Source organism: Stegostoma tigrinum, chromosome 35, assembly GCF_030684315.1.
Source record: "Stegostoma tigrinum isolate sSteTig4 chromosome 35, sSteTig4.hap1, whole genome shotgun sequence".
Classification (NCBI taxonomy): Eukaryota; Metazoa; Chordata; class Chondrichthyes; order Orectolobiformes; family Stegostomatidae; genus Stegostoma; species Stegostoma tigrinum.
The window spans coordinates 14086587-14100316 of record NC_081388.1 but is presented as its reverse complement, the minus strand read 5'-3'; the positions used below and the strand labels follow the sequence as shown (position 1 = coordinate 14100316).

General features: G+C 43.0%; 1 protein-coding gene across 2 annotated transcripts in view; it reads left to right on the top strand.

The window, feature by feature from the left end:
- Positions 1 to 13730, top strand: part of LOC125447609 (zinc finger SWIM domain-containing protein 4-like) — an 85142-nt gene that overhangs the window by 60474 nt on the left and 10938 nt on the right. Inside the window, exons 7-12 of one of the 2 annotated variants that reach the window (XM_048522165.2) lie at positions 2529 to 2687; positions 4720 to 4866; positions 5326 to 5463; positions 7027 to 7287; positions 10225 to 10360; positions 13523 to 13680. In XM_048522165.2, coding sequence (XP_048378122.2) covers positions 2529 to 2687; positions 4720 to 4866; positions 5326 to 5463; positions 7027 to 7287; positions 10225 to 10360; positions 13523 to 13680 — 999 coding nt within the window. Of the gene's footprint in view, positions 1 to 2525; positions 2688 to 4719; positions 4867 to 5325; positions 5464 to 7026; positions 7288 to 10224; positions 10361 to 13522; positions 13681 to 13730 lie in introns of both variants that reach the window. The other variant, XM_048522164.2, reaches the window with a different exon arrangement.

Genomic DNA, 13730 nt, shown 5'->3' with positions numbered 1-13730 from the left:
ATTATGAAGAGATTTGAAGAGTGACCGAGAATGATTTTTAGGCCTTGGGTGGTTATACTTTCTGAACAACGCCTTAACTGATGATTTGTATTAACTGTTGAATTTTTGAGAGGTTGATGTGTTGCTGCACAATGGATGAAGGCTAGAGATGGGGATTTAAGCTTAAGAAAACACTCTTCCTGAGACGGTGAACATGAGTGCCAAATTTATAAGCCTCATAAGATTGATTTCCCTGTAGAATACTGCAGCTGTGGGAACAGGCTTCCAGAGAATTGATTTGGGGCCAGCTGACCCCTTTCAAAGGCAACTGGATCTGGGACTGAATTAGAGGCAGTAGGGGGAGGAACTTTGTGGCCCTTTTTATGGTAGTGTTTGGGGTTGGTGGAAGGGGTGTGGAAGGTGTTAAAGAATGGTGTATATAGCCTGTAATGTCCTTTTCTTCTAACTCTAGATTTCATATTTTGAACAATTAAGTACTCAGTCAGTTTAGAATGAGGTCACGTAATTTTTTTTGTGTTTTCTTTGGAAGCTTGTTTGGATGCCTGTGTTTTTTGGGGCTGGGGATATTGGCATTACATTTTACATTGCAAAGTTCATTGCATCAACAAAGCTTTCTCTTCTGTTAGTGGTGGTCTGTGTTTAAATATGATCTGTAATTCAAAAAAAAATTTGAACTTTGCGACTTGCGCTCGTTCATGATTCAAACTTTAGAACTGCAAAGTGATTTGATGCAATGGCTGAGATTGCTAAATACAGTAAAAATGCAGTTAGTTCTGCTCTGTTGAAACTAACTTGATTGATCTATTGTGGAACTGCTTCCAGTGAAGTCAAGTTTGAGAGTTGACAGTGTTGCTGCTGAAAAACTTGGAGCGCTGGAAAGACTGTGTCAGGGCAAGTCTGTGCAGGCCATCTCCCTGAAGGCTGCACGGCCGGCATGTGGAAACCTCCAGAGAACTCTGACACGGCCAAAGCAAACTGGAGTATTGTAACTCCAGTGGCTGCCATTTCGAAAAGAGGCCTTCAATAGAGACCAAGTGCACCTTTTCTTAATGCAAGAAGATACTGTGCTTATACGGCTAATGTTCAGGACCAGGAATAATTGCACTTGTGTGTTTGAATCGTGCCTGGGAGTGGCGGGTTGCATGTTGATATCTAGGCATTCCATTCAGGGACAACATGTTTCTGGTTGGAGGGCACAAGTTGCTGAAGAATAGACGAAGCACCTTTGCTTTGTCTTTGAGCAGAGCTGGAACCTGGTCATTATGTTCCCCTTCTTCACGCAGACTGTACAACAAGAATGGTGCCTGGAACCTTCAAATCTTAGATCCATTTGAAAACATTCTCCCTTTTTGTTCTTGATGGTGTAGTCCTGTGGATGGTGCAACTTGGGTGTCATTCCTGTATCCCTTGCACACTACCCAAGCTCCCAACCTTTCATGATAGCTAGGATTGCATGACAGCTCTCTGTGTAAGAGTGAGTTGTACCTTGAGAACTTCTGCTGTTTGGTGTCAGTCTGGTGAACAACAGCTAGATTCAGATCAGCGTCTAGACCAGAACGACGATTCAATGGGTATTTTTCAGGAGTAGGAACTTTTGGGCAAGTAATTTTGAACGTGCTTTTCCAGGTTCTGGAGCGCACACAAACTGTCATGTTTATGTGCATGAGAGAAGGAGAGGAACAGTAAGACGTGCTGGTCGTGTGCAACAAAAGTTTAGAGAAACCTATGGATCACAAATATCTGCATAGACCAATTGGGCAAAATAACTAATTTGATTAATTGTAGACAGAATGCTTAGTGCGGCATTTGATGCGATGTTAGAGATGGAGATGCAGAGAGGGTAAATGAAATGTTATTGTTCATTAAACATGGCATTCTAGACTTCTGTATTGGGCATAGAATAGAAAAGCAAAGAAGTTGGGTTAATTATGCCAGGGTTAGCCTCAACTGGAGCATTGTGTTGAACTTTGGCCACTACGTTGGGAAGATTGTAAAGTCGTTCGTGAGGGTGCAACGAAGATTCACGAGAATGGTTTCAGGCGTGAATTGCAATTACCTAGAAGGATTAAAGAAATTTGGGACTGGGTCTCCTTTTTAGAGGAGAGAAGTTTTGATAGAGGGTGCTCAAAATCAGAGTTTAGAAACCTTCCCCCATTGGTGTAAGGATTGAAAAAAGAGGGATTAGTGGTTAGGACCTGGAATGTATTGTGTGGAGAGTAGTGGAGGCAGAGTCAATTAAGGCTGACCTGAAAAGCACAAAATTGAGAGGCTACAGGGCAAAGACAGAGTTGTCATTGGATGAATGGCTGCATCCGAGACCCAGCACGGGTTGGGGATGGGGGGTGATTTGGGGGCCTCCTGCAATCGTTCACTGATTCTGTGATATAATATTTGAATTTCTACAACAGTAGACAAAATTTGGGATGGCTGACCTTGAGATCCTGTTTGTCTGTTGTGATTGTATTGTGCACCATGCAGTTGAAAGAGGCTTCAGAACTGTGTAACAACTATTTTTTAAACCTCAGCAGGCTCCCGGCGAACTGTTTTTGTGCGTGCTATAGAAGCCTGTGGTCTAGACTGGAAGGACTGTCACCTACGGAAAATTATCAGCAGTGACAACTATACAAATCAGTGGAGAGATGGAGACCGGTCACTCTTTGACTCTCAGGGGCGGCCCCTCTGGCTTGGTAAGTAGAAGGTTGCTGTGGAATAAAAATGTGAAATTGTATTGTATTTCCCACTTCTGAGATTTTGCAGAATTAGACTTCTACCAGAACATTGACCAGTGACTGCTATTTGTATTTAAATAGCATTGTAGAGCACTTTTTACATAGCACAGGAAGGCAATGGCCCAGTGGTATTATCACTGGACAGTAAATCCGGGGACCCAACTCCAAATCCCACCACAGCAGACAGTAGAATCTGAATTCGGTTACAAAAATATCTTGAATTAAGAGTCCAATGATCCTGAATCCATTCTTAATTGTCTGAAAAACCCATCTGCTTCATTAATGTCCTTTAGGGAAGGAAACTGCTATCCTTGCCTGGCCTGGCCTTCATGTGACTCCAGACCCACAACAATGGGGTTGACTCCGAACTACCCTCTGGGGCATAAATGGTGGCCCAGCCAGCGATGCTCTCATCCTGTGAATGAATTTAAAAAAACTTTTTTGTAAGATTAAATTGGCCTGAACACTTCCCAGCAACGTTATGAATCAAAATTAATCACCAAGCTGCAAAGAGACATCGGGTGTATGTGTTTTAAGAGTTTGGCACAGGGATGGGGTTGGTGAAGTATCAGGAGGAGATGTTTGAGGAGGGAGTTCCAGAGGTGCAGGCAACTGAAGTGACAGCTGCCACTGGCAGAGTCGTTTAAAATGAGGAATGCACAACAAACTTGAATTCGAGATGTGAAGGAGGTTACTGAGATGGAGAGTATTGAGTGTTAATTTTGAGGCTGTACAGGAGAAAGTTGGATAGTAGGCGAGCATTCACCCTCCCAGTGGCCTTGGCACTGAGATGAAACAAACAAGGGTTAATTTACTGTTAGAAAATGTCAAGAACCTTGCTAGTTGCCTTGCCTTGCTTTGCTGTAGGAGAGAGGTTTTCCTAGAATGATGGATGTTGCCTTAACATTTTATTTTTAAGGATATTGACGTCGGTGTTGCTGGCAACTTGGACAGGCAGTGTCTGGGTTGGGAATGGGGTCGATTTGTACTTGAGTCAGCATGCAGGATATAAAATAGCCATTCGTAAGATGGATGTTTTAAAATTTAAACCTGTGTGGGATCACTTTTGTGAGCATGAGTGTTCATAAGCTGCATGTTTGTATTTCAGGGACCACCTGTATGTGATAGTGCAGTTTCATGAGAAATAGTCATCTGATTTTATTGGTGCACTTGAGACTTGTGAATATTCTACATGACTCCCATTTTCCCCACCTCATACTAAATGTCTGCCAGAATCAATAGTTAATCCTTGATTAATTCAAAACATCTGTGGCTGCATACAAATCCCAAATACTACTTGTTTATGCTGTCACATCATCAGATACTGAATCATATAAGGCAGTTGAACTGCTGGCTATTTAATAAACAAACAGTGAGGCAAAATTGTACTTTCTGCAAAGATTTGAAACATCTGGTTCTCCAAAAGTAATTGCATTTAATATGGAATTAGTATCAAAATACAGCTATTTGATAATTTGTGTATTTTTGTCCTATCACAGCTTGGTGTAGGTTACCTGCCACCAAGGGAGTACCTGGCTACTGCTAAATTGGCCTTAGTGTGCCCAAAGCTCAAGTGTGTAAGCTGGTGGAGGAGTAGGCCTTAACCTGTCTTCCATTCTGAGCTGAAGTATCCAGCGCCAGTCAGAAGCAATCACTTTGCTTTTTCTTGTAAAACTTGTATTTCCATTTTGTTCACGCAAGTGAGTTGAGAACAGAGGTTTAGTTAAGAGGGACATTGTTTCCCAGCATTTCTGAGTAACCTGAAATGAAGAACTGAGGAACCTTCATTACTCGCTGTAACTTGTGTTTTCTGTCCAAAGCCCCCCTCTATTGCTTTCCTCATTCCTTTTAATCTTGTGCACTTGGGTGACTTTCTACTTAGATTTCAGTGCAAATAAATTGAAGCAGCCCAATATCCAATGTTAAACATTTGCAGTAACCGATCTGTAAAAATCTTACAGCAGTGCATGTAATCTTTGTTAAAATATAGAGCATGTACCAACCGCTTGTGCGAGAGTGGATGCACTGAGATCACATGGGTATCCTCGGGAAGCTCTTCGTTTGGCTATTGCGATTGTCAATACACTCCGATTGCAGAAAAGACGTCAGCTGGAAATGTACAAGCAGCAAAAGAAAGGTAAAGGGGATGCAAGCTACTTTAGTGAATTGGAGGATGGGCTGGGTTCCCCACGGAGTGGTGGGAGCCGAAAGAAAGTCTTGTACTTTCTTCTTAAATTTTTATTTAAGATCTTTTAACTTGTGTAGGGTGTTTGTTTAAACATTGGAAAAGTTTCTTGTTCCTCACTTGCCAGTTCATTGACTCTTGTGTACCTAAATGACTTGTGTTCTCACTTCTTTCAAAGACAAGTGGCAGGGAAAGAATTGAGTTGCTTTCAAAGTGGGGCAATGTGGTACTTTTCCATGTTTGAGATGGGGTGAGATGCTGCATAAACAATTTTATTTTTTGAAAAATCCGCCTTAGTTTGCATTCTATGAATAGATTTGATAATGTACTCAACGAGCAACAGAGACTCTGTCGCACGGCTCCCCAAGGGGGGTGAAGTATGTATTTTAATGGCTTTGATTTATTTTTCAGAACTGTTGCAGAAAGGGTCAACCACCATTTCCAACCAGGAAGGCTGGGTTGGACATCCCCTGGATCCTGTTGGGTGTTTGTGCAGGACTTTGCTTGAAGCTTGCAAAATGGAGGATGACAGCTCTGTGTTGTTCACTGGTAAATATTCCAACTGCTTCTCGGATGAGGCTGTGCTTCTGTGCCATTACATGCTTGTAGACAAAGCAGTGGGGGTGCTATCCTCAGTCAGCCTGCCACTTCAGGAACCAGCTGAAGCAAAGGAGGCTATTAGTTGCCTAAGAAAATGGTGTTTGCAACTCGACTGTCATGTTAATGCTGTGGAATTGAAGGTGATTGATGCATCAGAAATCAAAACAGTAGAAGTTATGAATGCCGTTTATTTCAGTCTTATTAGAACACAAGCTGTGGAAATGACATGAATTAATTTGATCATGCTGGCTGAACGTGAATCCAATGTAGGACATACTTGAGTAGGGTTTGCCTTGGTATGAACATGCTGAGCATCTAGCAAGTGGTAACTGCTGAATCTGTTGTAAGTTGGATCACTTTTTAAAAAAACTAAGATGAAGTCGTGCATCCACCAGATTCCACAAGGATGATGCCTTTGCAAATGATCCAGTGTAACCAAATCCGGATTACCCTTAGCCCTTTCAATGAATGGATTGTAGCTGTCATTGTGACCCATCTCTCTTGCATTGTTAAGTCTTACTTGTAACAAATGATTCAGGCACTTCATAGAATCCTGACAATGTGGCCCATTGGGCCCAACAAGTCCACACCAACCCTTCGAATAGCATACTACCCAGACCCCATTTCCCTAATGTCCCATGTCTAACCCACCTAACCTAAACATCTTTGGACACTACGGACAATTTAGCAAGGTCAATCCCCCTAGCCTGCTCCTCTTTGAACTGTGGGAGGAAACTGGAGCATCCAGGGGAAACCCCGTGTTGACATGGGAAGAACGTGCAAACTTCACACAGACAGTCACCCGAGGGTGGAATCAAACCCAGGTTCCTGGTGCTGTGAGGCAGCAGTGCTTGCCACTGTGCTGCTCGGTTGATGATATTTTTGTGAAATATTGTTTCTGTTTCTTCTGTAATTTACTCTTCTGTAACATGGCTATAACTCCTAATCTTCAGGTTGTCTGTTGTACAGCTTCTTGCAATAGCAGTTAGTTAAAGAGAGTTTAACATGAAATACAGCGGGTGTGAGGAATGTAATGATTTGCAAATCGACTTGATTGTCTTCTGTGCTTTAAAAACACAGATAAGCCAACATGATGTAGTTGTTTGCATCTCCGCTTTAAAATTTCAGTCGGGAAAGCCCAAAACAACAACTGCATGGTGCTGTTCGTAATGCTCAAAGTCAAGGTGTTAAATCTTGAGACGTGTTTTGCGAAGAGTGAATCATTCTCTGAGCCACTGATTAATGGTGACTGAAGAAATGATGCGTGGTGCTTTTGGTTCCATGGGATTCTACAAATCTTACCAGTCTAGGGGATTCCATCAATTATTTTTTTTCTGTGAAAGCCACAAACCCTTAATAATCATGGGTATCAATGCTTGCATTCTTCTGTGTGTCTTTATGTATGATACATAAATATTCCCCTTTTTGGTTCCCATACCTAAAAACGTATTTGCTGGTTTTTTAAAAAATGTTTGACCTGTATATAGCTGAGATGTTTTGATTATTTTTCAGATTCAATAAGTGATATTAGGAAGACAGTCTATCAGCACTTTCCAATTCCTGGCAGCAGTAATGCGGGAGAATCCTATTATGCCCTTGCACTTGAGGTGGCACTAATAGGGTTAGGACAGCAAAGGTTAATGCCAGAGGGACTTTATGCCCAGGACAAGGTTTGTCGGAATGAAGAACAACTTATATCAATGTTGTCTCAAATGGAATTTGATGAACGGCTTGTTCAGGTTTTGCGTAAACAAACGCTTTTACTGCTGGAAGGTAAGAATGATCGATTTTCTTCCATATAATTGCAGAATTCTTCTCTCCTCCACCTCCATTGTTGCTTAGCATCATCTCACAGTGAGATGGTGAGCAGCTTGTTTGATTGGATATGGCAATGCACACCTCAACCAAGCCTGCTCCTGCTGCTGCAAGGCAAATGTGCACCTCTCTCTCCCGGGGCAACCTGCAAACGGTGATGATCAGGAGTCCTCACTCACCCTTGTCTTCCTTTTAAACCAGAGTGCCCAGACTTGTTGTTCTTGTCAAGACTTCAGGTTGTACATCGTATAGAATTCAGTGATGAACTGGGCATTGCCTGAGGCAACTAAGTTACAAGTTTAACAAATCTTCGGAGAAAATAATTAATAATTGTCTTGAATAAAAAGTCTTACATATCTTAGAGTTAAATGCAGTTGACTGGTGTAGAAATCATTAAAAGCAGAGCACTGTCAGAGGAGTTTGAATTTTCTTTTCCTCCCTAAATTGACCTCGAGTTTTTGTCTTTATCCCAAGATGTTTACCATGAGCTGAGGAAGGATGTGCTGGCATTGTGATCTGAGCAGTGCACTGACTGTATGTACTAGCCAAGCTTTTCCTGTCCTTTCTTGTCTTCCGAAGCTTTCAGAATGGAATTGGGCTTTCAACATAACTTTTTTTTTCTGCTCCCTCTCCATTTGTGGCTAGAAGCAGATTCATAATTCTTATAACCCGTACCAGTTCTTAAATGTTGACTAGGCTCGTTAGAAGTTCGCTTCTTGGTCAGATCAATTTCTGTTGTATTAAGGGCAGCACAGTGGCTCAGTGGTTAACACCGTTGCCTTGCAATGCCAGGGACTCTGGTTCAATTTCATCCTCGGCCAACTGTGTGTGGAGATTGCACACTATCCCTGTGCCTGTGTTCGTTACCTCTGGGTGCTCTAGTTTCCTCCCACAGTCCAAAGATGTGTAGATTAGGTGGATTGGTCATGTTAGATTGCCCATAGTGCCCAGGGATGGGGTGGGTTGCATGGGATGCTGTTTGGAGGGGTGGTGTGGGCTGGATGGGCCAAGTGGCCTGTTTCCACACAGTAGCGATTCTATTCAGTTCTATTCTATTCTGCTTGTGCTACATCATCTTACAAAAAGAACTTTTCCAGAAAGCAATTGAGTTGTTTGTTTTTCATGTCAGGAAACCATCCTGAACTGTAGCTCTAATGCAGATTTTAACAAGTTTCTGCAGTTTGCCCCAGTAATTTGCATAGCAAAATGTAAAGTGGAGATTTGGGTGCGGGGGCAATCCGCCTCCAACTCAATGGAGAATTCCATTCTTCAGTGCAGTGTTATAGGAGAAACAGTGCCCCCGATTTGTATCAAAATTTCCGTTACGCAACCAGAAACTCACTGAAGAGTTAACCTTTACTTATTAACCACACTGACACATTAGTGCAGTGCAGAGAGCGTGGTTGTTTGGTGTGGCAAAATGTAAGTACAGCTTGAAAACACAATGTGCACGGTGTTTTCTCTCTCTCTCCCTCTCTCTCTCTCTCTCTCTCTCTCTCTCTCTCTCTCTCTCTCTCTCTCTCTCTCTCTCTCTCTCTCTCTCTCTCTCTCTCTGGCCCTCCTGTCCGTCTCTCTCTCTCTCTCTCTCTATGTCCGTCTCTCTCTCTCTCTCTCTCTCTGTCGCGCGCGCACTCGCTGTCCATCTCTCTGTGTGCCTCTGTCTCTCTTTCCCCACCCCTGTTCATGAGTTGAACCATCGGATTTAGATTTGGGGCTAGCATTAACTTGTAGATATAATCTTGCTTCTCCATGTTTTGCCTGTGCAGTACAGTGTGCTCACCACATACTGGTCTAAACAGCGTTGTGTCCTCTGTGTAGCAAAACAGAAACCCAGTATAGGCACCAGTGGCTGTTCTTCTGCACTGCAGGAGTTGGAAGGCAGAGCGACTATTTTCCGCTGTTTGGTCAATAGACGTAAAAAGGTCTCTTAATGCCAAATATTGCAAAACTTTCCCGGAGGGAACCCCATAAATGGATTTCTGTTCTAAATTTCTAAATCCAACTGAAGCTTTCTAGTGAGCTTAAAGTCAGTTAGTCAGAAGTTGCCTTGCTTAAAGGCATTTGACCATTGCTGTTATTGGACATGCAATGTCACTAATAGTCAACAGTTCATTAACTACACATAAAAACAAATTATTTTTCTGAAAATACAAAGAACAATGGATGTGGGAAATGCAAAATTTCATAAAACGCGCTGGAAAATTTCAGCAGGCTGTGGTAGCAGCTGTGGAGAGAGAAAGTGGATTGTTGTGTCCCATATGATTCTAAAAAGTCCTATTGGACCTAAGAAAAAGTAGCATTCATCTCCCCTACAAAGATATCATTTTGTCATTGCAGCCTCTGTGCTTGATCTAAACAGTCTGCCTTATACATAAGTTTCATGAGCAAGCTATTTGGCAGTGGATGCTGTTAAGTGAGCATGTACTTGGCCATCCTTTGGTATTTTTGCTCCTGACCAGGGAGCATGTGTTTGCAAAACAAAGTCTGCGCTTTACTAAGAGATAGTAGAAACTGCTGATGCTGGAGAATCTGAACATAGCAGACCGAGCAGGAAAGCTGACGTTTTGGGCTTTCCTGCTCCTCTGATGCTGCCTGGCCTGCTGTGTTCATCCAGCTCTACACCTTGTTATCTCTGCGCTTTACTTATTTCTGTTCCCCAGCCCAGGAAGGCTGAAGTTGATTTATGCCCCGCTGTCAACTTTGATCAAACTCTGAACGCCCAATGAGTGAAACTGGACCTCCCTTGATATATATTGTTCAGATTTTATTTTGTGTTCTGGATCAGCTTGTTGAAAAGCAGATTGACTAACACTGCATCATTTTTTAAAACAGGAGGATCAATCCAATTTTCTCTTCAGTTAACCGAAAATAATCTGATGACTTGTATTCCTTCAGGCGGTCCGTTCAGTGGTCTGGGTGAGGTCGTCCATCGGGAGAGTGTTCCAATGCACACTTTTGCAAGATACTTGTTCAAGGCTCTCCTGCTTCATGACCCTGACTTGGCCTATAAAGTGTCACTGAGAGCAATGAGGTAGGTGAAACATATGAGGAACCAGGTTTACACCTGATGTTTTATGTTGCCTCCTGAAAACATGTCTCAGCAAAAGGGTGGCATGTTGGCTCAGTGGTTAGCACTGCTGTCAGTGCCAGGAACCCAGGTTCGAATCCACCGTCTGGCGACTGTCTGGAGTTTGCACGTTCTCCCCGTGTCTGCGTCGGTTTCCCCAGTGCTCCAGTTTCCTCCCACAGTCCAAAGATATGCAGGCTAGGTGGATTGGCCATGGGAAATGTTGGTTAGGTGTGTTACAGGGGGATGGGTCTGGGTGGGATGCTCTGAGGCTCGGTGTAGACTTGTTGGTCCAAAGGGCTCATTTCCAAACTGTAGGGATTCTATGATTCAATGTTTCTAAAGTTGCTCAAAGGATCGCTGTGAAGCCGTCACAAAGATCACGACCTGGAAACTTCCATCCTGATTCATGGTGTACTTCATTAAGCCATAAGGAGGTGGAAAGCACGTCTTAGTGTGGGCTTTGCACTTATCCAAAGCACCATGAAGGTTTCTTAGGGGTGGGGGATTTTGACCAAAGTTATTGCTACAAAGCCTCATCCCACAGCTTGAAGGAGACTGTTTGCTGGTATGGTTCTTGTTTTCATAAGAAAGGCAATCTCCTTGCACTCATTTGCCTGTTGCAAGAGTCTGCTATTCTTGAGCAGGAAATATGCAGAATATATATATATTGGTCAGTGAGTCACCTCCGTCGTGCAAGCACGCTCTGGTTGGGTGTTCTGTGATCGTTCCCGTTTATGTGTGACTTTTTTTTCTTTCGGAGACCAGTGCATAGTATGTTCTAAGGGGTGGGCCCATGTGATGTATTAGGCACCTGTTGTGGTGAGCCACTGCAGTCACATCAAAAGAATGTGGGCTGGGAGTTTGCTGGTGAGCTGAGGAAAACTTTTTCTCTCATGGGACGTCACTCTTCTCCTTATCTGTAGGTTCCCTTGCTCGGTCGCCTCAGCGAATTCAGTAGCTTTATGACTTAACAGCGCTAACCACAGACCTATCTAATTAATTCGTCCAGGAGGCTTCCCTCTAAACCACAATTTTCCAAAGAGCTGACGCAAGTGTATTTTTCTTCCGCGTGTTGATGCCCTAGCCTGAGAGGTTCTGCCATGTGAAAGCTTCCTTGGTGCTGTAAGGGATATATGGTACTGAAGCAGGCTCCGTGCTGTTGAAAGTTTTTGAAGACTTCGATTGTAATAGATCAGCCTTCACTTTTTTTTTTCTCGGCGACAAAGAGAAAAAGTCCAACCTGTTCATCCTTCCCTGATGGATACAAGCTCTCAGTTCAAGCATTCTAATTGTACTTTCTTAGCATCCTTCTATACACCCCTTCCAATGATTGTGTTGACTCTGTTAGTGATTTTAAACTTAAGCTCGGAGGGTGACAATATCGGCATTATTCTCTAAAATGCAGTTTAGAGTGGTCAGATCTGTAAAGTATGGAAACAGACCCTTTTGATCGACCTTATCCATGTTAACCAGATAACCTGAATTAACCTAGTCCCATTTGCCAGCATTTGCCCCATATCCCTCTAAACCCTTCCTATTCATATACCCATCCACATGCCTTTTAAATGTTGCAATTGTGTCAGCCTCCACCACTTCCTCTGGCAGCTCATTCCATACACTCACCACCCTGTGCGAAAATCTTTTCCCCTCTCACCTTGAACCTATGCCCTGTAGTTTTGGACTCCCCTATCCTGGGGAAAAGGCCGTGGCTACTCACCCTATCCATTCCCCGCTTGATTTTATAATCCCTTTTAAGATTGTCCTTCAGTCTTAGACGCATCAGGGAAAATAGCCCCAGTCTGTTCAACCTCTCCCCGTAGTTTAAGGCCAAATCCAAATTCTGGGCAAACCATTGGCAGGATGAAGTGTGGTCATGTTACTGCTGTTTGAGGCTCATTGACAATCTGAAGCCACAATCTTCTGACTCCAACTAGTACCACTGAATCCAAGTGTGTGCTGTGTTGCAGTCAGGGCAGACCCCTCCCCCAACCAGTCTTGAAGATTAAACCTAGTCTGCAAATTCAGTGTAGTACTGAAGAGTGCTGTATTGTTGGAAGTGTACCTTTTGAATTGGTGTAACGTCCCAAGACAGGTAGTTAAAGTTAAGACCTCTTCCAGGTGCCATTGTCAATACTTTGTTGCTCAACCAGCTTTACTAAGATTATCTGGTTTATTGTATTTCCGTTAGTAGGAATTTTGAGTAAATTGCATATAATGTATCATATTTTAAAAGTACATAATTAGCTATGAAGTGCTTCGGGCCATCCTTAGATCTTTGAAGGTGTTGTTTAATAATCCTCAGGTTATTCTCGGACACCACTAGCTATCTTAGAATCATTTCTGGTTTCTTCAGATTAAGAATGGACGAGAATAAAAACCTCGAATTTTTGCATTCCCATCAGAGGTCCTTTCTGGGGTATACTGGGCTATGTTGTTAATTGTGTGACCCCAGGGGCTGGTGTAGATTAATGGGGCCAAACACATGTAATGTGAATTAGTAACTGAGAGAGAAAAGCGTGTGGAAAGGTAGAATTTATGGTTGGGAGATGTTTGGTGCAGCCATTTGGTGGTGATCGAGAGCCATCCTTGCAGGACGGAGAGGCAACACTTCCAACACTAGCACAGTTATAACCCGAGGGCTGGGGCTGAGGATACAGTGCTGGCTCTGGTAATTGTAGATGTTCAATCTGTTTTATTGGCACAGTGTATTATGACAGTGCTGCATTAGGTAACAGGTGCAATGGTGTTATGTGAAACACAGCACATTCGCTAAACAAGCATCGGAAAAGGATCATAGCAGCAGGAGCAAACCGTTCTGGCCCTCAAGCCTGTTCCCCCATTAATCTACATACTTCAGTTTCAGCCTTTGCTTCATACCTCTTAAAGGCCCTACTCAACCAAAATCTATCGATCTTGTTTTTTTGAAAATTTTATTTGGCTCTGTAGCATACACAATGGTGTTGTGGGGAACAAGTTCTCAAATTTTTATGTTAATTTTCTTTTATTTTGGCATGAAGGAGTTCCTGACTTTTCTAATTGCTTATAATTTGTTATTATAGTTGATGAGTTGGTCTGATCAGCATGAGGTCCCCTTGCTCATTTTTGTTTATGATCCCCTTCCAGGCTACCAGTGCTGGAATCGATGGCACCAGCAGGTGATGGCTCTCACCCCCACCTCGTCGCATTAGTGGATCCAAGCCGCTACCCGCGTTGGTTCATCCTCGGCCATCTTGAAACTCAACAGTGCGAGTTAGCTTCGACCATGTTAACAGCAGCGAAAGGTAACTCAAGATACTATCACGTCAAAGCAGTTACGTGTTTGAGTTCTTTG